The sequence below is a fragment of the Diabrotica virgifera genome, chromosome 9 (genome assembly GCF_917563875.1).
Source record: "Diabrotica virgifera virgifera chromosome 9, PGI_DIABVI_V3a".
Taxonomy (NCBI): domain Eukaryota; kingdom Metazoa; phylum Arthropoda; class Insecta; order Coleoptera; family Chrysomelidae; genus Diabrotica; species Diabrotica virgifera.
In genome coordinates this window covers 191,192,944-191,216,287 of record NC_065451.1, presented here as the reverse complement: position 1 = coordinate 191,216,287, position 23,344 = coordinate 191,192,944, and the positions used below count along the sequence as shown (strand labels likewise).

Genomic DNA, 23,344 nt, shown 5'->3' with positions numbered 1-23,344 from the left:
ACTAACAAATAACAAGGTTATGACATTGCTAAATATTTAATTTGGTTAAATGGTTCTTAAATGGTTTAAGTGCATTTTTTTTAAATTTTACTCTAAATACAGATTCGCATACTTAAATGGTATTAGAACTTGGTGGTAAAACGATTTAAGCATATTTCGCCCTACAGTATACAATCTATCTCCATTACATTTAGTTCACTAAAAACAGTAGCAGTTTGCTTTGGTAGTAAACAGGTTTAACTGTAAGCTTGAACAATTTTACCACAAAACTATTTTTAGTATTCTCTAAAAACAAATAGTAATAAACAGGTTTAAGTGCGCTTGAATCATTTTACCACAAAACTATTTTTAGTATTCTGTAATGTGTAAACAGATGTTAATACACGATCAGTTTCAAGTAAAGAAATATTAGGTATATTTGTGACCAATTTTAAAGACTAATTAAATATGATGCAACATGCCAGTTGTAGTTACACTGTGGATAACAGCTGGGACAAAAAAAAACAGTTATGTACACTCTTGGTAAAATCCTATCCAACACCAAAGACTCCATCCACTATATGAATCGCAGTGGTGTTTATCAATTGTCATGTTCTGACTGTGATGCTACATACGTGGGCAGAACTTTTAGGTCTCTTACAGTTCGAACTTCTGAACACTCCAAACGTGACAATACTTCTGCTTTTTCCCATCATCTTAAAGTCAATAAACATCATCTCAACGTTCCAGAAGGGGTTTCTTTGATCCACAACATTCAAGATAAAAATACACTCAGGTTAGATTTGTATGAGGATTTGGAGATTATCAAGGACATACGTACTAGCCCCAATTGTGTTAATCGTCAAACTTCATTAAACCGTGACTTTACTCCTATACACCGTCAATTATTTCCATAGTTTAGAATTAACCTTGTACACTTAATTCATATTTTTCTAAATACATCTATTTTATTTCCACAGGGTCCATGCTTCACATGATATTTCTCTTCATTTTTATTTTAAGACATTCTTATTTTTCAGCTTGATAACTCCGAATCCACATCTTTACCTAACTACATGTTACTTAATATACATTTCACAAACCCTCCATCCATTTACAATATATTTTTCTGAACTATTTACCTTTTATTCTTATACACAGGTTTTTTGGTTGTGGTTCGGTTGCTGGTGGTTATTGGACACCTCTAATATACAATCCTTCAGTTCATCTAAGTTAAATTGTTGATATTAGTGTTTGTGATCATTGGACTGGCAGATATGTGTGTGCCTTTACAGGTCTCTTATCCTTTGTGGAGGTAGGTTTGGGCATGTTTGTCTCTTATCAGTTTGTTGACCACAAACATTTTCATTTTGCTTTCTATTAGCTTTGTTATATTAAACAAGCAAGACCTTCCTCTACTTTTTACTATACATTTATCACACCATTACCTACAATGTTAATCTGAGAACTATTTTGCCAATTTGTCATGATTATTATGTGATCATTGAGCTGACGGATATGTGTGTGCCTTTGCGTGTCTCCTATCCTTTGTGGAGGTAGGCTTAGGTTTTCATGTCTCTGTTGGTCCAGTAACCACATAAAATGTTCATTTTCTTTTTAACTTTAATTTAATTTCTTTACCTAATTTTATTTTCAATCTCTCTTCAAGTTAGACAACCATTAATTCAAGGCCTACAATTTTTGTTTTATTTTATAATGTATCATTTCTACCTTATTTTCACCCTCGTTTTATTCCCTCTATATTTTTATTTTTAATTTTAATTTTATTTTCACATAATATTCAAACAATAATTTGGCATCATATCATTATTTACTTCACACCATATTAACTTTCACTTATCGTTTTCTTATTTACAGTTCCACAGTACTTTCTCTTAAATAATACATCCATTTAGTACTTTAATCTCAATTCCGTTAAACCATAGTATTTTACTTAGTTGTGTTTTATTCACCCTATTACATCTACTTGAAATTAGACAACCAGTTATACTGTTACATTATGACTATCAACTATATTACATTTCATTATAGCCAAATTCCAGATTTATTCACTAATTCTTTTATTATCTAATAATTTTCTTTTTATTTTATTTTTATTTTTCTTCAGTTTATTTTTCTTTTTGTTCTTCTTTTTACCAAGTGACGTCATTACCTGTTGGCAAAATTTTCGCTTTCACCGCCATGAAATTTTCATAAATAATTTCATTTGACTATTAATTTAAATTGTTTATTCTTACTCATTTATTTAATATCTAATTAAATTCATTCAGTTAAGTAAAAATATTTTTTATATTTTTTGCATTTCTAAAATACAATATAACTACATACACATAAAATTCCCTAGAAGGTCTTGTCAATATCCGTTCAATGTCATATTTTAGTCTGTCAGTTTGAGGCCAAGATGAAGACCACTTTGTAATACCGTTGCAATTTAATTTCTTGTGACATCGACTTATTGTCGACATTTTTGTAGCCTAATTGGCATAATTATTATTACATTAAGGTCTTTTGACCTAAATATGTAGCTAGTTCCAACTACTTTGGATCTGAAGTAAGTAACCACATGTTGTAATTTTCCTAACTTTCAGACAGTCAAATTTCATCTTGGCTTTTTTAATACAGTGGTTTGCTTATTTTAGGTTTCTACCACCTGATGATGGACTGATTGGTCCGAAAACGTTTGTGATTTTATCCATCTTGGATCATTTTTAGAAAAAAAATTTTTAATAAATTATATACCACCTACCTACATGTGAGGTTTTTACTTCATTAGTAAATTTTTATTATGGTATACAGCCAATGAGAGGAATCTTTTCCTTTATATTTTAAGTAATAATATACCCTTATATTTTTAAAACCTTTTTATATACTTGGCTTGGTTGGTGTCACGAACTCCGCCAATTCTGTAATCCATTTTAACAATAGTTCTAGACTAACTATGCACTTGAAATGTTCAGGATAGCTAAGAGCTGACTAACAATGCAATATTTAACTGCTATTGTATGGATAAATGGATTTTTTAAATTTCAAACTGTTTTAAAAATATGATTTTTTATGACATTTTATATTAACTATGACATTTGAATTCCATTTTAACGTAAGTCAACACATCGAGGGCCGATAGCTCTGCGCTAGAACGTTAGGCCGGAGATCGAGAGGTCCTGGGTTCGAGACCCGCCTGTCGCTTACCTTTTTTTATTTTTTTTAATACATAATTAAAAGTTAATATACTTAAAATTCATACTTTATAAGTTAATTATTATATAGACCATTTTAAATAACCGTTGTATTATAAAAAGTACTTTTTTATATTAGTGTAATTTTTGGAATTATAATCTGGACCTCGTAGTTTAAACTACACTATATATTATTTCGAGTAACTGTGTTTAGAGTGTGTTTGCAACAAAGTTAAGAGCATTTAGGATGTTGATAAAAATCTAATATTTTTAAATTTCAAACTATTTTAAAAATGTGACTAATGCAATGATATTTTAAAGTACGTTAATAAATCGATATCTACATAAAACTTGATGGTGGCTCAGTGGCATTAGACTGCAGATCGAGAGGTTCCAAGTTGGAACCCGGCTGTTGCGTATCTTTTTTTAACTGTTTTAATAAATAATTAAAAGTTTATAAATATACTTAAAATTATATATACTATTTTAAACAACCGTGGTATTATAAAAAGTACTATTTTATACTAGTGTAATTTTTGGAATCATAATTATAAATAACAAAATACACCTACTAAAAATTCCTATTTTCTAAGTTAATTATTCTTTCGAAACATGTTGTATCCTATAATATACAATAACAAAACCGTGATATTATAAAAAGTACTTTTTTATTACAGTGTAATTTTTGGAATTTTAAGCATTTTATATCGCTAAATTATTTTATATTCTCTCCTATAAATAATAAAAAGGTTTTCTATAAAAAAGTTCTTTTTTATAAAAGTGTAATTATTTATCATTTTATAGTAGGGGAGAAGGGGGCTTCTTCAGACAGGGGGCAGCTTCAGACATTGATATTGTGGGTAAATTTAAGGACTCGGGTTGGCAACACTGCCATCAAAACATTCCATTACTACTCACACTATTATAGTCCAGTCTGTAGAACAGTGCAGTAAAGGGTTCACGTCATAAAGCGAAAAGTTAGTTTTTGGTGGTTGAAAGTTAAATTTTTGGATTGAAGGTAAGATGAGTTTTTTATTAGAAGATAAGACTTAGCATAATTAACATTGTTACCAGTTAGTGCCATAGTGCAATCCATTTAGTGCTGTATAACCTGTACTATTCACATTTGTTACTGATGGCACTCTTAGGTTATATTATTACATTTAGTGTGCACACATCGAGTGGGGCACCTTCAGACAAAAGGGTATGGGGCACTATCAGACAAACGCAATGGAAAATAGACACTTTTTTTTGAAATAACGTGCTTAACAGTTATATATATTTAGTTATTTAGTTATATATATTTATTGCTAGTTATTTAAAAAGGGTTTCTCTTTGTTGCAGATTGTCTGAAGATGGTAAGAAATAGGAAGAAAGAAAAAACAAAAGGAAATTTCGATGCCGAATCTATGAAAGAATGTGTAGCGGCCATCCTAGATGGTGAATCGATAAGAAATGCTGCTAAAAGATTTGGATTAAAATATCAAACTGTTGGTATGTACGTTAAGAAGTTTAGGGATAACCCAGAAGGCGAACATGATATGAAATTAAGAAACGATACTAGAAAGGTTTTTACTGACAAACAGGAAGACGACCTTGAGGCATATTTAATTAAGTGTTCAAAAATGTTTTATGGTCTTAACAATCTAGAAACTCGTAAACTAGCACATGAGATGGCCAAAATGAACAATATGGACTGTCCTAAAAACTGGGAAGCTCCAAGAATGGCAGGAAAGGACTGGCTATACGGTTTTATGAAACGCCATCCAAGATTATCTCTCCGTGTTGCTGAAGGATGCAGTATTGCACGTGCAATTTCCTTTAACAAACATAATGTGAATGCTTTTTTTAATAATTTTGAAAACTTAATCAAAAGATATCCAGAACTCTGTGACTCATCCAGGATTTGGAATTTGGATGAAACAAAAACTGAAACTAACCAAGAACCTTCTCGTGTGATTTCACAAAAAGGCCAAAAACAAGTAGCAGCTGCTGTAAGTGGTGAGAGAGGAACTCTGGTTACTACAGTTTTGTTTATAAACGCAGCTGGAAATACAATACCTCCTGCCCTAGTATTTCCGAGAGTGCACTTCAAGAGCCACATGATAAATGGAGCACCAAACGGGACCTTGGGGTTGGCTCATCAGTCAGGTTGGATGACCACTTCCCATTTCGTTCATGTGATGCAGCACTTTATAAAATGTTCAGGTTCCTCTGAAAAGAGAAGAATGCTTCTAATTTGTGACAATCATGAGAGCCACTTGTCAATTGAGGCAATAGAACTAGCAAGAGCTAATGGCATGCACATTCTAACAGTTCCACCCCATTGTACCCACATGTTGCAACCACTGGATGTGGGATTGAATAAACCCTTTAAAACATATTATAATGCTGCAATTGATTCATGGTTGAAGTCTAACCCAGGCCAACGTTTTGGAATCTATAACGTGGCTGCATGTGTTGGAATAGCACATGGCCGTGCCATGTTACCACAGAGCATTATAAATTCTGTCAAAAAAACAGGAATATTGCCAGTTGACAGGCACATTTTCACCGACGATGTTTGCTCCCAGTTTGGTCAGTGAGAGACCTAATCCTCCAGACGAAACTCTTTCTGATGAACCTCTAACATGCCAACTAGCTGCAAGTCTACCAACTTTAGAATCTGAAAAACCACCCTCATCTTCCCAAATTTCAAGCGAAAACTTTCAGCAACCAATAGACAATCCATCAACATCAAGCTGCCAAAACTCTACGCCTATGCCCCTTCAACAGCCTGGCTGTTATTTCAGTCCTGAGGAGATACGAGGATATCCAAGATCAAAACTCAATACTAGCTCCAAGAAACCAAGAGAAAAGGGGAAAAGCAGAATAATAACTGACACCCCAGAAAAGCTTCTTCTGGCAGAAAAACAGATCAATAAAAAAACAAAGAAAACCTCCAACTCTAATGCTGAACGTACTAAATCCACAAAAAGAAAACTACTTTTTGAAAATGAGAAGAATGACAAGACAACTGATGATGAAAATGACAAAAACTCTGATGATAAGGTATTAGAAGAACCACAGCAAAATTTTAACAGGAGTGAATTGAAAATTGAAGATTTTGTGCTGGTTAAATTTGGGACTGTAAAACAAAAAGATGTGTACTATGTTGGGAGAATCACTGGTAAATGTGATGATGGCGATGTTGAAATTTCATTTTTGAGAATGTCATCTAAAGTAAATTATAAACTTTTCTACCCCATCGTACCAGATATCTCTAGTGCTTCTTTATCAGAAATTGTAGCCCTTTTTCCAACTCCTTCTGAGCAGGGTACAAAGCGACAGAAATCTTTATTGTCTTTTTCAGTTTCATTAGAAAACTTCAATATGCATTAGATTAGGGGTTTGACTAAGTATCATAATATAGTTTTAAATATTGTAATAAATCATTTCTAAAACATTTATATGAGCGTTGTCATTTTTCCAATTGTGTCTGAAGCTGCCCCATTCCCCGTCTGAAGGTGCCCCCTAAGTGGGGTACCTTCAGACGTTTTTGAAAAAGTAGTTTTGATTTTTTTTTACAACAAGTATAGGGTTTAATATTAAAAGCATATATATAGTGAAAGTTGGGTAAACAATGTATCTTATGAATATTTTCTTTCTTTATTTGGTGATGTATTTAGAGTAATATGACAGTTTAAATTTTTATGTCTGAAGGAGCCCCAATTTCCCCTACATTGTAGTTTAATGACTCCTAGAATTTATAAAACTCAAACAACTTTGAAGCTGATTATCTCAGAACTACCAAAACTGCACTTAAACCCTTTTACTTCTGGCCCCCCTCAATTATAGGTAATAATTATAATTGCATTTGTGAAGTCGGTTATTCTTAGTGCCGTTATTTTCTGTGCCGATTAAACCTCAGTCAGATAACCAAACTAATAAAAAAGTGCACTTAGGCCATTACTTTATGTCCCGATTAAACCTCGGTTAGCTAACCTGCAACTTTAAAGAATAGGTTAGCTAACCGAGGTTTAATCGGGACATAAAGTAGTGGCCCTAAGTGCACGTTTTTGATATCTTGACATTTTCATCAATTTGGACTCGATATGGTACTACCCAGCCCTGGAGAAGTCACCTGGAGCCAGGGCCGGCGATAACGGGCCTGCAAGGGATGCACTGCAGGCGGGCGCCCCTGTTTGGGGGGCGCCAAAATGACCTTTTTTTCTGTCGGTGCTATAAAAAATTCTAATTTAAAAGACACCGAAGGGAGCCTATGCTTCTTTTGCAGGCAAGCGCCTTATACCCTAGCGCCGGTACTGCCTGGAGCTCTAACCCTTCTAATTGCGGAGATAATTTATGGTATAGGTATAATTCACTAAGGGCCGGTTGTTCGAACGCTAATCAACAATGATCACTATCAAATATTTAATTACTGTCAGAACTGTCAATGTCAACTTTGGTTGGGTTGCTGAAAACATAATTGATTATAATTATGAGATTAGTTAATTAATTAACATAACAGTTATTAACATAATTGATTAACTAATTTCATAATTGTACTCAATAATTATGTTTTCAGCAACAAAATCAAAGTTGACATTGACAGTCGTGACAGTAATTAAATATTTGATAATAATCATTTTTAATTAACGTTCGAACAACCGGCCCTTAGTGTATTATTGTGAATTTCAGTTTTAGGGTAAAAGTCATTAAAACTTATTATTGCACGGTGAATTTTTCCTTACAATCTTGAGTGCATTATTGTGAATTTCGGTTTCAGGGTAAAATTCATTAAAACTCCTATTATTGCACTTACTGAATTTTTCCTTATAATCTGGAGTGCCTAATCGGTACTTAGTGATCTTTTAAACAATACATTAGTAAACAAAGCTGTGTATTATTTTTATTTGTGTGCATTATCTATTCAGCGATTGATTAAAGAAATGGGTTTAAATTATTTCTTTGTAGCAGATACCTTACTTAAAGGGTATAAATAAATTTTGCAATTCACCAGGCGATTTTGTGGCTGTCATAAATGCCGAAAAATGGATGTTGATATTTCAACAATAACATTGCTTCTGTTTTTATCGCATGTGATTTTGTATAGAAGCAACTGTTTTGTATAAAATTATTTAATTGTTTATCATTTTATTCATTACCTATTTCTTTCATTTTGAATCCCAACGCCATGATACTTTATGGAGACAAATTCATTAACTTCTCAATATCCAATAATTGTGTTCATGGAAAAACTCATCAAGTACAAAAATTGATCTAATATTGATTATTTCATAGTTACTGTGACAAAACTTGTTAAAATATCTGTTTTATTATTATTTTTATTATTATATTATTTATTCTTTAAAGTTGTATTAAAAAAATTCCAATATTCAAGTCAGGTGAATTTAAAAAATAATTTGTACTTTTAAATCGATTTTCCTCCACTTTTTGAACCTTTTTTAGCTTGAGGCACACTAACTTAAAAACTGATTCACCCACGGCACACTTGGGTAAATATTCTCTATAATGATAGTCAGTATAATCAAATTTCGTGGCACACCTACAGGGATTTCAGGGCACCTACTCTAATAGGACGATATACGCTCCTAGAATCTTACTACATCTTCCTATATTACCTTCTCATGCATGAAATCAACGAAAATATACTCTTACGTCTATATTCTTTGGTAAAATATTGCAAAACCTATGAATTTTAAAGAACCGCTTAGATTGACATGAAATTTGGCATACACATAGGCAACATGTCAAAGAAGAAAAGTGGTATTGTGCCGAAGTGTGCTTTTTCCAAGGGGGTGAGTTTCACCCCTTCTCGAGGGTGAAAAACATATGTTCAAAATTTGTCCGGAAATGGATAAACTGACTAATTCTAAGCAACTTTTGTTCTATAGCATTTTTTCAGTAAGTTAATAGTTTTCGAGTTATTTGCGAGTAAATATCTGGACCTTGAAGGTAAACTACACATGTCGACATGGTGTTGTTTTGAATAAGTTCCTTTAATCCACTTATGTTGTTAATCGGATTATACAAATTGCTTATATATTATCATTAAAATATGGTCATATTTTCTTTCAAATGCTCTAAACTTTGTTGCAAACACTAAACACACTTGCTAGAAATGACACAGTGTAGTTTACCTTCGAGATCCAGATATATGTTCATTTTTCAACAAAAAAAGAATGAGTGTGTACTTTGTACGCACGTAAGAAGTTATACTTCTATTATATAATTTCAACGAAATAAATATGCTTTGTATAAATAAAACAGTTTATTTGTATTTTATTTAAATATTTAACTAACTTTCTTACCTACCACTTTCAAAAAGTTTTTATTAAAACAATACCAAAAATTAAAAAAAAAAATAATATGAATCGTCCGGGATTTGAACCCGGGACCTCTTGATCTCTGGTTCAATGCTCTACCAACCAAGCTATCAAGCCCCGTCTACGTGACGTCTCGGATATAATTACACATCACAGTGACAAATAGAACGGTGACAAATATATCAAGTGAAGTATAAAAATGTTATAATAGATATTTTATTATCTTATTCCCGAGGAAGACAAATTTAAAGACACAAAAATTATAATAAATAATACATTTACTAAAAACACTAATATATTCTTTTAATGACTTACAATTTGTATTTGCGATGATACATACTTAACTTGAAAGATTAGTAACAAACTACATACTGTCTGTGTGCGCATGCGCCCATAATTATAAAATTTCACTCTCAATCGTAAAGAAGTATAACTTCAAAAAAAAATATGAAAAAAAAATTTTAAGAAACGCTTTTCTTTAGTTACACTAAAATTAATAATATAAAAGAAATCAACTAAAAAGCAAAAAATAAAAAAATTGAAAAAATCTGTTAGATTTTTTCAATTTTTTTTATTTTTTTCTTTTTAGTTGATTTTTTTATATTTTTAATTTTAGTCACTCGTATCTAAAGAAAAGCGTTTCTTAAATTGTTTTTTCATATTTTTTATTTTTTACTTTTTAGTCTTACACTTTTCAAACATTAAAATATATCGTCATGTTTATTAAAATAGGTATATAAAACATACGGTGTACAAACATGACAAGTAGTCGGAATCGGCAAAAAATTTGAAACTTTATTGTTTATTTATGAAGCATAGCGTAAACAATTAACGTAAAAAGTGAAATTATGTATAGTTCATATCATTAGCTACAACATGTAAAAGTTTCAAGTTTTTACATTGTAAAAAACAAGAGAATTTAAGCATTTTCCATTAAAATCGTTTTTTTTATTTAAACAATTAATAAACATAAAAATTTTTTTATTGATTATTCGTGTGTTGTTCCCGCGAATGCATATGTCTGCAAATTTTCATTCATTTGCATTGGAGAAAAGGCAGTCAAATTAACGTCTAAAGATTTGACGCAAACTATTGAACTAAATAAAAGCGTTTAAAAACGTTTTTAGGAGTTTTTTTTGCAGATAAGTTAATTCCTCTGTAATTCTCTAAGAGCAGCTCGTCTTTAAATAATTTTTCTGAACAAAATGTATATGTACGTCCAGAGCAGTTTTATGCATATGTTACAGTTCAAGTTGATTATCCAGTTGGAGTTGACTCCAACTAGTTGGAGTCGACTCTAACGGCTGGTTTCAGTAAAAGTTGATTATAAATATAAAATGAAGATTTATATTCAACATTTACTAGTAAAAGTAGACTCCAACTAGGAAAAGTATACTCTTCCCAATGCCATTTAGTAAAAGTTGATTCTGATTCACACAAACAGCCGATTCTAGAAATTAAATTAATGTTACTGAATATGTTCAAATTAGTCTAGGCTGTATCGTCGCCCCCGTTAGGTAAATTATTCCAGTTCGATTTTTTTTGCACAAACTTACTAAAAAAGAGGTCCTCTTCGACCAAATAACGAATCCACAGGGTGTCAGATGGTACTGTGGTCGAAAAATTGTTTAAAAATTTTTTTTAAACAAACTCACAAAAAAAATTAGGACAATTATCTTTACAACATTTGGGTCATTCGGAGCAAAAGAGGTCTTTTGTGATTTTTCTGTAAAATTTTGTTGTTCTGGAGTTATAAGCGATTTAAAATTTGCAAAATACGAAAATGACCATTTTCAAGGCTTAATAGCTCAGTTAAAAATTATTATGAAAGTCCGAAAGTCACCAAATAAAATTTTAACGACCCCCCTACAAGATACTGAAGAAATTTTTGTTATTATTTTATTACTAAGCGGTTATTTTTAATTATTAACAATGAGCGCTAGGAGCGTATTGACGCAGCTATCAATGTGAGTGCGAGTGAGATGCACTATTGCACCATTTTGACATTTAAAAATTCAAACTTCTGCCAAACCACAAAACTGTCAAAACTTTTTTTTGTAATTTATAGCTCACATGTCATCACCATGACAAGTCGAAAGATCTTCTTCTTGTGGTGCTTTCTCCTTTAGTGGAGGTTAGTGACTACACTACATCTGTCTCTGTCCAATGCGGCTCTAAACAAAGATGTTGAATCAAGGCCGGTCCAGTTTCTGATATTTCTAAACCATGAAATCTGGCGCCTACCGGGACCCCGTTTTCCTTCACTCTTACCCTGGATGATCAGTTGCGTGAGGCGGTACTTTTCGTTTCTCATTATGTGTCCCAGGTAGCTAACTTTTCTGACTTTAATGATTTTTAACAGTTCCCTATCTGTACCTATTCTCCTCAGAACATATTCGTTGGTGGTGTGGGTTGTCCAAGGTATTTTCAAGTCTCTTCTATAAAGCCAGAGTTCAAAGGCGTCCAACTTGTTCATCAGTGTTGTGTTGTGTCCAGGCCTCCGTTCCATACAAAAGTATTGACCACACACAGCAATGCAGAAAATGACACCTAAGGCTGATATTAATGCTACTGTTACAAAATAAGCTTTTCATTTTGATAAACCCCTGTCGGGCTACCTCTATTCTCGCTCTTGACTTCTTGTTTTTAATCAAGTTGATTTTTGAACCAGCAACCAAGATATTTGTACTGGCTTACGTATTCAAGCTGTTGGTGTTTCACATATTTATTGGAAGAGGTAAATTTTTGTTCCTTGATATTCTTATAACTTTGGTTTTCGCAGTATTGATCTTCATCCCCATTTTTTCACAACACTCAGTAACCCTATCCAACAGTATCTGCGGTCCGAATCAGTCATTAATACTGTGTCATCTACATAGCGGATGTTATTTACTCTCTGACCGTTTATCCTGATTCCTTCTGAAGGGTGCGATAAAGAGTTCGCAAATATTACCTCAGAGTAGACGTTAAAAGTATGGGTGATAGCACACAACCCTGTCTAACACCTCGTTGTATTTCAATTGGCTTTGACGTATTACCATTGGTCTTTATGATTGCTGTCTGATTCCAATAAATATATATATATATATATATATATATATATATATATATATATATATATATATATATATATATATAATGTTCTTGAACTCATAAGTGGAGCATAGAGCTTCAGTGAAAACGCGCCATCGGGTTCTATTTTGCGCTAGGGCCTTCACCTCATTCCAAGACTTTCCTTGACTTCTTATCTCGTCCATGATGGATCTTCTCCAAGTTTGTGCTGGGCGACCTCTTTTTCTCTTTCCTTGGGGATTCCACTCTAGGGCATTTTTTGCAATACTGGAACTATCTTTTCGGAGTGTGTGACCTATCCACCCCCACTTTCTGTATTTTATTTCATTTTCTACCCTCTTTTGTTGGGTCAGGTGTAGCAGATCTTCGTTTCTGATGGTGTTTGGCCAGAAAATACGAACAATTCTTCGTAGACATTTGTTAATTTGTGATTCCAATAAATAGCCTCTATAATTTTAGAATCTCTTTTGTCGACTCCGATGTCATTCAATCTTTCTATCAAGGTCTTGTGCTTCACCCTATCGAACGCTTTCTCAAAATCTATGAAACAGATAAAAAGGTCTGCTTGCTGATCTTTGTATCTTTGTGCCAGAGTTTGAAGACAGAATATAGCTTCTCGTGTCCCCATACCTTTCCTGAAGCCAAATTGCTCTTGACCGGTGACCTCATCACATTTTTTATAATATATTCTGTTCTGTATGATACGCGAGAAAAGCTTCAGAATGTTATTTAATAGACTTATAAGGCGGAAGTCCTGACATAATTTGGCGTTCTTCTTTTTAGGCAGTGGTATGAAGACTGATTCAAGCCACATTTTAGGGATAGTCCCTGTATTGTAAACATTATTAAATAGTCCAAGAAGAAGGTCTAAGTTTTCCTCGTTGATTAACTTCAATAGCTCAGCTGGTATTTCATCTTTTCCTATAGATTTGTTGTTTTTTAGTTGACGTAGAGCATATTCCAGTTCGGACTTTAGTATTGGAAGAACTTCGTCGTTTTCGGTATTTAATGTAGGAGGTTCTCTGCTGTCATAGAAGAGTTCCTTTATATAGTCTTCCCACATGTTTATTTGTTCTTCAGGGCTTGAAATCAGTTTGCCTTCTGCGTTGATTAGATTATTTGGTCCTTGTGAGTATGTCGTGCCTGTGAATTCCTTGAGTTTCTTATACAGATGGAAGTCATCATGTTTTTTATATAAGTTTTCGATTTCTTCACATTGTTCTGTTATCCATTTTTCTTTTGCAATTTTTATTTTTTGTTTAATGGTTCTATTTAATGCTTTGTACACTGCTTTGTGCTGTTTGCATTTTCTTCTTTCATCCATTAAATCCAATATTTCCTCTGTCATCCATCTTTGCTTCCGTGGTCGCTGTTTTGTGAGCATTTCAGTTGCCGTTGTAAGGGCTTGTCTGATTTCCTCCCAAAGGCGAAAGTTAAGGATGTTTAATTATATGAAAGTGTGCTAAAAAACAGTGCGAAAAAGTAAAACCCATTTAAAATACATTGTTACTTCAGACACACTTTAAACTCTTCATGTACTGCTATCTATATTTACAATTTTCACACAATAAAACCTTTACATTTTTACATAATATGAGATAGAGTAGATAAAAATAATTTTTGTGAATTTGGTTAACAAAAATTGGTTAAACAATTTTTCGACCGCGGTACCGCGTGACACCCTGTGTATTTGTTATAAGGATTGTTATACGGATGTATTTTTCTTTGAGTAAGTTTGTGCAAAAAATCGAATCAGAATAATTTACCTAACGGGGGCGACGTTACAGACTATACTAATAAGTAGTTGAAACGGTCAAAACAAAGAAACGCACAATCATCAAAAATGCACTTGAGATTCTCGTATAATCAACATTTACTGAATCGATCCAGGAAGAGTCAACTCCAACTAGTAAAAGTTGATTTAAATTTTTAAAATCAACTTTTACTGCTCCTTTCAGTTGGAGTTGACTCCAACTAGTTGGAGTCAACTCTAACTGAGAATCAACTTGAACTGTAACACATATACGCTAGGGTGGATCGATTATCGCAATATTTTAAAAAAATTAACACATTGATTTGGAATACCCACCAAAAGTTTCCTTTAGTAACGACAATAAAAAAGTGTTATTACAACTTTTTGATAAAATTACATCTTCTGCCCTCTACAGGCCTTTAAAAAAAGAAAAAAAATGGATAATAATCACAACATAAAAAAATGACAAATTGAATTGGAATACCCACCAAAATTTACCTTTAGTAAGGACAATAAGAAAGTATTATTACGACTTTTAGATAAAATTACATCTTCTGCCTTCTACAGGCTTTTGAAAAACGAAAAAAACAATTTTTTGGCATTATTAACAGAAGCCCGGTCCTGGCGGCCCTGGTTTGTTTAGTCTATTAGTCCCATATTCGGGGTGCGGGGGTGCTGCGACTTTGGACTTTCAAGAAACAAACTGAGAAGAGCAAGAGATCAATCAAGAAAAGGTTTTATGGAAAACTCCCCCGAAACTTTGAAGGCCATAATATTTTGACGGAAGGAAAGATAAAACCTTCGTTTTTGAAAATATTGAAGGCAAGCCACACAGAGGAACCGCACTTGAAGAGTACGTTTCATTAGTTCAAGAGGCAGGCTCCATTTTTAGGTCACACAGTACCCCTTTCTGGATCGGCTCTAAGAATCTATCAAAGTATTGTGAACTTTTTAGAGAGTTATAGGTAAAATCTAGAAAAACTAGTGGTAGTAGGATATGACGGAACTGTGGTAAATACGTGAAGAAAAAATGGTATAATTTCTCAACTATAGAGTTAAAGTTAGGCCGCCCTTTACAAAGATTTATGTCAGCTTCACGCTAATGAATTGCTTTTACGGCATCTTTTCCAAAAGCTTGACGGTCAAACTCATCAAAGTCCAAGAGCTTTTGCAGAAACTATAGGAAATCAAATAGTGCATTGCGAAAATATGCCGGACTGTGAGTTACCAGAAGTAGATTTAATTGACTTAAGTGCCGATCAGAAATATTGGTTTCAAATTTGTGTCGCAATTTCTACAGGGGAATGTCCTGTGGATTTATTAAACCAAAGCCCTGGAAAGTTAAGTCATTCTCGATGGCTAACGTTGGCGAATCGTATTATACGTCTTTATGTTAGCACTGAAAATCCAACATTAGAATTAAAGGAACTGACCAAATTTATTTTCACGGTTTATGCTCCTTTATGGTTTCAGATCAAATGCAATTCATCATTTGTGAATGGTGCAAAGCATGTTTTACAAACAATTAATCGTAGTTGATACTGAGCAAAATTTGAAAAGATTTATAGACCCTGCATTTCAAAAACCTGCCTATTTTGTACATCCGGAAAATCTTCTGCTATGCAGGCTGCATGACGCTCGCCCTGGTATAAGAGAGCTTGCACTTCGTCGCATTCTCAATGCAAAAACTAAGGCCAATAATAATTCATCTAACATTTATGCCTTTTATTATTCCACAAATTAATTTTGAAGTTGATGACTATATTGATTTTATTGATTGACAAAACAATAAAATAACTTGCCCTCCATTGCTTCAAGGTTTGAAAGTAGAGGATTTGAAAAATATTATTTCCGGATCTCCTGAGAAAATCATTGACATCGCTACATTTCCCTGTCACACCCAATCTGTAGAGAGAATCGTGAAGCTTCTAACTGAAGCATCTTCGTCGGTTATTGGGTCACAAAAAAGAGACAATTTTATCAAGGCAAAAATTGATTCGCGCAAAGATATGCCAAAATTTGAGTTCAAAAGAGACTACAAACAATAGATAATCAAAATTAAGGGGGAGGGTTGGGAGTGGGTAGAAGAATAAATATGACATATTTCAAAAATATTGCAATTGGATATCATTTTTATAATAATATCATGTATTTATTAACTTTTCAACTAAAATCAATATCGTATTTTTTTTTTATTTTTTCAACCCCCGGTAGAGGGCAAAAGATGAAATTTTTTTGAAAAATCGCAAATAAAGATTAGGTTTGTAACATTAATTGGCAACTTTTGCGCACTATTCCAAAACAGTTTTCGAAACTGCGATTTTTCGATCCACCCTAATATACGCCTAGAGCAGTTAAAAGGTTAATAAAATGTTAGTATTCATTACTTTCCTCTCTCCAAGTGATTCTGTTGCAGCGTTGATTATGTTATCTTTGAGTTTTTGCCAGCTTTCCTCGATGTTATCGTTTTCTAATATTCCATTCTCAGCAATCTTCTCTGATATTCACAGAGAGTATTCACAATTTGTCTCCTAAACTAAATTTTGGCCCTGATGGCATTCCTAACTATCTATTAAAACAATGTGTTTGTACTATATCTAAGCCATTGTATATACTCTTTAATAAATCTTTGCAAGAAGGGTTTTCCCTGATTGCTGGAAACGTAGTTACGTAAAACCTATATTTAAATCTGGTTCAAAGTCAAATGTTGAAAACTACAGAGCAGTTTGTACTTTATCAGCAATTCCAAAATTATTAGATTATTTAGTTACTAAGTAGCTTACTTGTGAATTCAGTAGTATTCTGGTGAATGAACAACACGGTTTTGTACAGGGTAAATCTACAGTAATTAATTTATTTCTGTATCAGAATGGCATTGTTATTGCTTTGGAAAACAAGTTACAAGTAGATTCCATCTATACTGACTTTTCTAAAGCATTCGATAAGGTCAATCATAATATCTTACTTGCGAAACTTACAGCATATGGTATTTCTGGAAGTCTCTTTGATTGGATGCAAAGTTACCTGACTAGTCGAAAGTTTAAGTGTAAAAATGGGATGTTTTCTTTCTAATGCTTTTACAGCTACATCTGGAGTACCGCATGGTTCCCACTGTGGCCCCCTTCTATTTAATTTGTTCTTCAATGATGTTCACTCTATTTTTAAGGAAGTTAACTTTTTAATGTTTGCTGATGATGTTAAAATATATAAGACTGTCAATAATGAGGATAACATTTTTCAGCTTCAGTCACAAGTAAATGTTTTTTATGAGTGGTGTAGTAGAAATGATATGGAACTTAATATTAATATGTAAATGCTTTTTAATAACTTTTGCTATACCCTATTCCACGAACATACGCTTGTTTTGAATGATTTCGACAACGAATATTTTACTGTGCAAAATAAGTAGAACGAAAGTAAATTGCAAATTACATTGTTGTTTATTGGAATAATTATTAACGCCATTTACTTTCGTACTTCTTATGTTGCACAGTAAAATATTCGTTGTCGAAGTAATCCAAAACAGGCGTATGTTCGTGGAATGGCCCATAGATCCCATTCGCCTATTCACCATCAATATTTTATTAATAATACTACTGTCACACATGTGAACGAAATTCGGGATTTAGGTATAATATTTGATAAATTAACTTTTTACTCTCACATTGACCATACTGTTTCGAAGGCATTTAAGATGTTGGGTTTTGTATTACGTTCATCAAAAGATTTGTCAATTCACACAATAAAAATCTTATATTGCAGTATCGTGAGATCAATTATTGAATATGGTTCTATTGTCTGGTCATCTAGTTATGCATATCAAATCCTAAATATTGAAAAGGTTCAAAACAAATTTTTACATTTTGCAGCTTTTAAGATGGGTTTAACAGTTGGACATTATACTTATGACAATATATTAGTGAGATTAAATTTACAAACTCTTGAACGCAGAAGAGTCATGTTGGATATTTGTTATCTTTGCAAAATTATCTCCGGTGTTATTAACTCAGAAGAATTGTTAAGTCTTGTATACTTTAATATACCTGCTAGATTGACACGAAATCCACAAATATTCAAGGAACAACGGCATGCTACAAATTATGGTCAATATGCACCAATTAGTAGATTGACCCTGTATGGAAACAAGTTTAGTCATCTAATAGATCTGTTTGGTTCTTCAGTTTCCTCTATTAAACAAGAACTCGGGCGTCTTGAATTTTGAATTTAAAAAAAAATTAAATAGATTTAACTGTTATAATTGATTCAGTTGTTTTCATCGTTTAAAAATATTTTATATTCTTTTTATTTTTCATGTTTGTGTTTTATACTTAGTTGTAGTTTTACGTGTATCTAAATTTTATATTTTCATTATTACGACGAAAGCTCTGCTTTATTGTATTTTGTATGTATTGGGTTTATCCCGTTAATAAATAAATAAATAAATAGATATTCTTTTTCTGTATAAGTATTCCATGGATTCCGTATTTAGTCCCTTGACTCTGATTTTTGGTTGTGTTGGTGCTGACCTCTTGGGTGTGAAGTATTTCATAATGATTCCTATTTTACATAATATTCTATGTAGTCTAGGCGCCAGAGGGGTCACCGTGTCATATTCAATTCTGATGGACAAACTCAACGGTTTCTTATGGATTTTTGGCTGCTGATTACGAATTTCCAGGGGGGAATTCGATCCGAGTGGTCAAAAAATTTTTATAAACAATTTAATTGTTTATAAATTGTTTATAAGGCTCTGGCTCATAAACTAAAAGATGTAAAAAAAATGTTTCAAATAAAATTTGTTCCTTCATAAAAAACGAAGACAAAACCGTTTACTAATCTTAAATCTAACAATTAGAACTCAAGATATTGTAAAATTAGTGCACAATGCAAATTCCAAATTGCAAAATAAGTATTTTTCGAAGCTCTATCGATCGTAACTCAGCTTCTACGCATGCAAATAAGTCTTAGAAGGTGTCGTTTTAAAGCTTAATTAACAAGCTTCCAAACAAAGTTTGTTAGATTACTTGATCTTCATTTGTTTTAAAGTTATACCCGTTTGAAGTTACAATTTTCTTAAAAATATTGTACATTCATTTGTTTATAAGGGTTTCAAGCAAATTTGAGCTATAAACATTTATACTTTAATGAACAATAATGATAGAAAAACTCAAAAGGAACAATTTAAGGGTATGAAAATGTTCATAAGTTTATTTTTGGCCAAGATGTCGATATTTTAATGGCGCGCGCTATGAGGCGCAAGATCGGCTCACCGCGTAAAGGTTCACGCGCTAACTTCTCGATGCAAATTATAATTTCTATGTATACATACGTTATCTTCATTTTTCATTTTTGAAGATCCTAATAAAATTTTATCATATAATTCGTATAATTAAATCATCATACTGTACCTCGTATCACCTTTCATTCTATTTACATTGTCTTCTATTTTTTGCACTAAATGAGAAAAAAACATTAAAAACTAATATTTCAGAAGTATAACTAAAAAGTAAGTTGATATTATTTATTAATACTATTTTTACAAACATTTTTTTCATGCATCTGCAAATCTGCATAGAGATATACAGGGAATATCAGCTTTTTTACATCTGCATAAGTTCTTAGCGGAATTTTAACAGTTACATGGTGGTACAAGTCTGTTCTTGTAGGCAGTAAAACTAAAACTTTTTGAGGCTTCCAGTCTAATTATCTATATGATATCCATATAAAGTGGATCTAGTTCTTTTGCAGCATCATCAAGGCCCGTCAATTGTGTGAATTCCGCCACATCATAAATGCTCGTTTTATATGCAATGATGATGCTGCAAAATAACTCGATCCATTTTTATATGGATATCACATATTGGCTCATTTTCATGCGTAGAAGCCGAGTTACGATCGATAAAGCGTCGAAGAATACATACTTACTTGACTGTGAGCCAATCTTGCGCCTCATAGCGCGCCATTAAAATATCGACATCTTAGCCAAAAATAAACTAACGAACATTTTCGTAAGCTCAAATTGTTCCTTTTTTGAGTTGTTTTATCATTATTGTTAATTAAAGTATAAATGTTTATAGTTCAAGTTTGCTTGAAACCTTTATAAACAAATTAATGTACAATTTTTTTAAGAAAATTATAACTTCAAACGGGTATAACTTTAAAACAAATGAAGATCAAATAATTTAACATACTTTGTTTGGAAGCCTCTTAATCAAGCTTTAAAAGGACACCTTATAGGGCTCATTTGCATGCGCAGAAGCCGAGTTACGATCGGTAAAGCTTCGAAAAATACTTATTTTGCAATTTGCATTATGCACTAATTTTACAATATCTTGAGTTCTAATTGTCGGATTTAAGTTTAGTAAACGGTTGTTTCCTCGTTTTTTATTACGCGACAAATTTTATTTGAAACATTTTTTTTATCTTTTAGTTTATGAGCCAGAGCCTTATAAACAATTTATAAACAATTAAATTGTTTATAACAATTCTTTGACCACTCGGATCGAAATCCACCCTCGAAATTCGTAATCAGCAGCCAAAAATCCATAAGAAACCGTTGAGTTTGTCCATCAGAATTGAAAATGACACGGTGACCTCTGTTTGGCGCCTAGACTAATGGTCGCTACCTACATCTGCTGAGTTGAGGCATCTTGCGTTGATTATTTTTGATAGATGTATGTATATCCCTGTTGGTTACAATCATAAATCTTTGTCCATGAGTGTTATTGAATGTATATTTATGTTGGTCTTTGTGGTCAAAAAATGTGTTGCTTATTCTAAGTTACTTATTTGCGCAGAAATTTATCATCAGTTCTCCATTTTCCTTTTTAACATTTTCATTATGTTTTTGCTTAATTCCGGGTATTACTTGTTTACCTATACAAGCGTTAAAATCCCCCAGTATAGGGCTTTTCATTGATTCTCATTTGTTTCGAGCTTCCGTCATAATATGTTGTATAATTTGTGTATAATATTCATATATACAGATTATACAACATATGATAGAAGCTCGAAACAAATGAGAGTCGATGAAAAGCCCTATTATCATCTTCCCTCTAACTTGATCTACTACTTGTTGCTCTTTGATGTGATTTTGGTATTTTTGATGTATTAGTAATGCTACATCTTCTTTGGCCCTGTTCTCTTTCGCTACTCCACTGTAGATTAGTACCTATATATTCACCTAATCTTGACTGTCTTTTTCCTTTCTTTTTGGTTTCCTGTAGAGCAGATATATATGTATTTATATGTCCATGTGGTAATTCTTATCAATGTTTTTCTTTTGTCCTTATTTCTCGCCATGGTCGTCTTCATATGATCAATCCGGTTCCGAGGCTTCACATTGTTTCTTTGAGCAGTATTCGATTTTCCGATTGGTAGGTTGTTAACCTTGCCAATCACCCTCCACATTTTATCCGGGCTTGGGACTGGCTGTGGTAACCGCAAAGCTACTCAATCCACCCCACAATTACTCCAGGCAGTGTAATTTTACTATACTATACTCAATACTGTTTATTCATGTTAATATGTAATAAATAATATAAAATATCTTACAAAAGTTCGGCCCTGAATGACCTACCGAAACGCGTGTGTATTTCTGGTCTCAACAAAATTGCAAATTTTGTGCAGAAAGAGTAATAGTTTATTTATAAATAGTTAAGTAACAATTTTAGTAGATACCATAAGTGAATTCATCGTATTATTTTATGTTTAATATAACGTGGTAAACCAGTTTTGGCTAATTATTATTCAATAAGATCAATAAAGTACGATCTAATGTACAATTTATTCCAGTTTCGTTACTGGTTTAATTACCTGCTTAATTACTGGTCAGTAGGGTGCATCGAAAAAGGCGAAATTTTTTTTTGCGATGGAAAAGTAATACCTCACAAAGGTTGCCCAATCAACTGTTGCGTCGTCTGCGTAGCAGAGTATTTTTACTTCTTTGTTTCCCATTCTATATTCTCTTCCTTTGTTGACGTTTTTGATGATTTTGTCCATGATTAAATTGAAAAGCATAGGACTCAATGAGTCTCCTTGTCTTATTCCGCTGCCTATATCTATATGTTCTGTAACTTGTTTATCTATTCCGACTTCCATTTTGTTGTTTTGGTAGATGTTCTCAATAGTTTTTATGATATCTAGAGAGACTTTTCTATTATACAGAAGATGGATTACATCTTTGAGTCTTACTCTGTCAAATGCTTTCTAAGTCAATTAGACATAGAAATGCTGGTCTATTATACTCTAGTGATTTCTCAGTAATTTGCTTTATGACGAATATTTCATCTGTACACGATCTTCCAGTACGAAAACCCTGTTGTTCATCTGCTAATCTTATCCTCTGATTCATTACGTCTTGTAAGATTATAGTTGTAAGTTTTAGGGTTGTATTTAACAAGTTGATACCTCTGTATTTTCAAGTTGATACCTCTGTGTTTTATGATTTTATTAATTAATGTTGTTAATTGTTCTGTCATTGCTGCTCCACAATATTTCAGTAATTCGTTTGGTATTCCATCCTTACCTGCAGCTTTTCGAGTGTTTTTCGTACTTCCTGTGCACTTATATTAACATCTTCATTTGTGGTAATTTCTGGTGTTTCCGGTTCTAGCATCATTTGTTCTTCCTCTGCATAGAGCTTTTTTAGATAGTCAATCCATGTATCCTTTTCTATGTGTTTTGGTTCTATTAGTTCCTTTACCTCCGTTCTTTGACCTCTTATAAAGCGCCATATTTCCTTTAGGAGACCATAAAAATCATGTTCCATTTCTTTCGAAAAACGTTCCCAGTGATCATTTTTTATTCTTCTTACTACTGAATGTGTTTCGTTTCTTATAGTCTTATAATTATCGTATGCCTCTTGTGTTTTAGTTGACATGTATTTTAGGTAAGCTTTTTTCTTCTCTTTACATTTTTCCTTCACTTCTGTACAAAACCATGGAGTTCTTCGTCTTGGAAGCGATTTATTTTTATTAATGTTTCTTTCACCAAGAACTTCCTTGACTGAGGCT

At 32.7% G+C, this 23,344-nt stretch overlaps 1 protein-coding gene across 2 annotated transcripts in view; it reads left to right on the top strand.

The window, feature by feature from the left end:
• Positions 1 to 23,344, top strand: part of LOC126892905 (zinc finger protein 227-like) — a 43,396-nt gene that overhangs the window by 6,003 nt on the left and 14,049 nt on the right. The window contains exon 2 of one of the 2 annotated variants that reach the window (XM_050662759.1): positions 4,521 to 6,625. The exons of the other annotated variant lie outside the window; for it this stretch is intronic. Coding sequence (XP_050518716.1) covers positions 4,521 to 5,761 — 1,241 coding nt within the window. The 3' untranslated portion in view covers positions 5,762 to 6,625. Of the gene's footprint in view, positions 1 to 4,520; positions 6,626 to 23,344 lie in introns of those variants that run through there. 2 annotated transcript variants of the gene reach the window in all.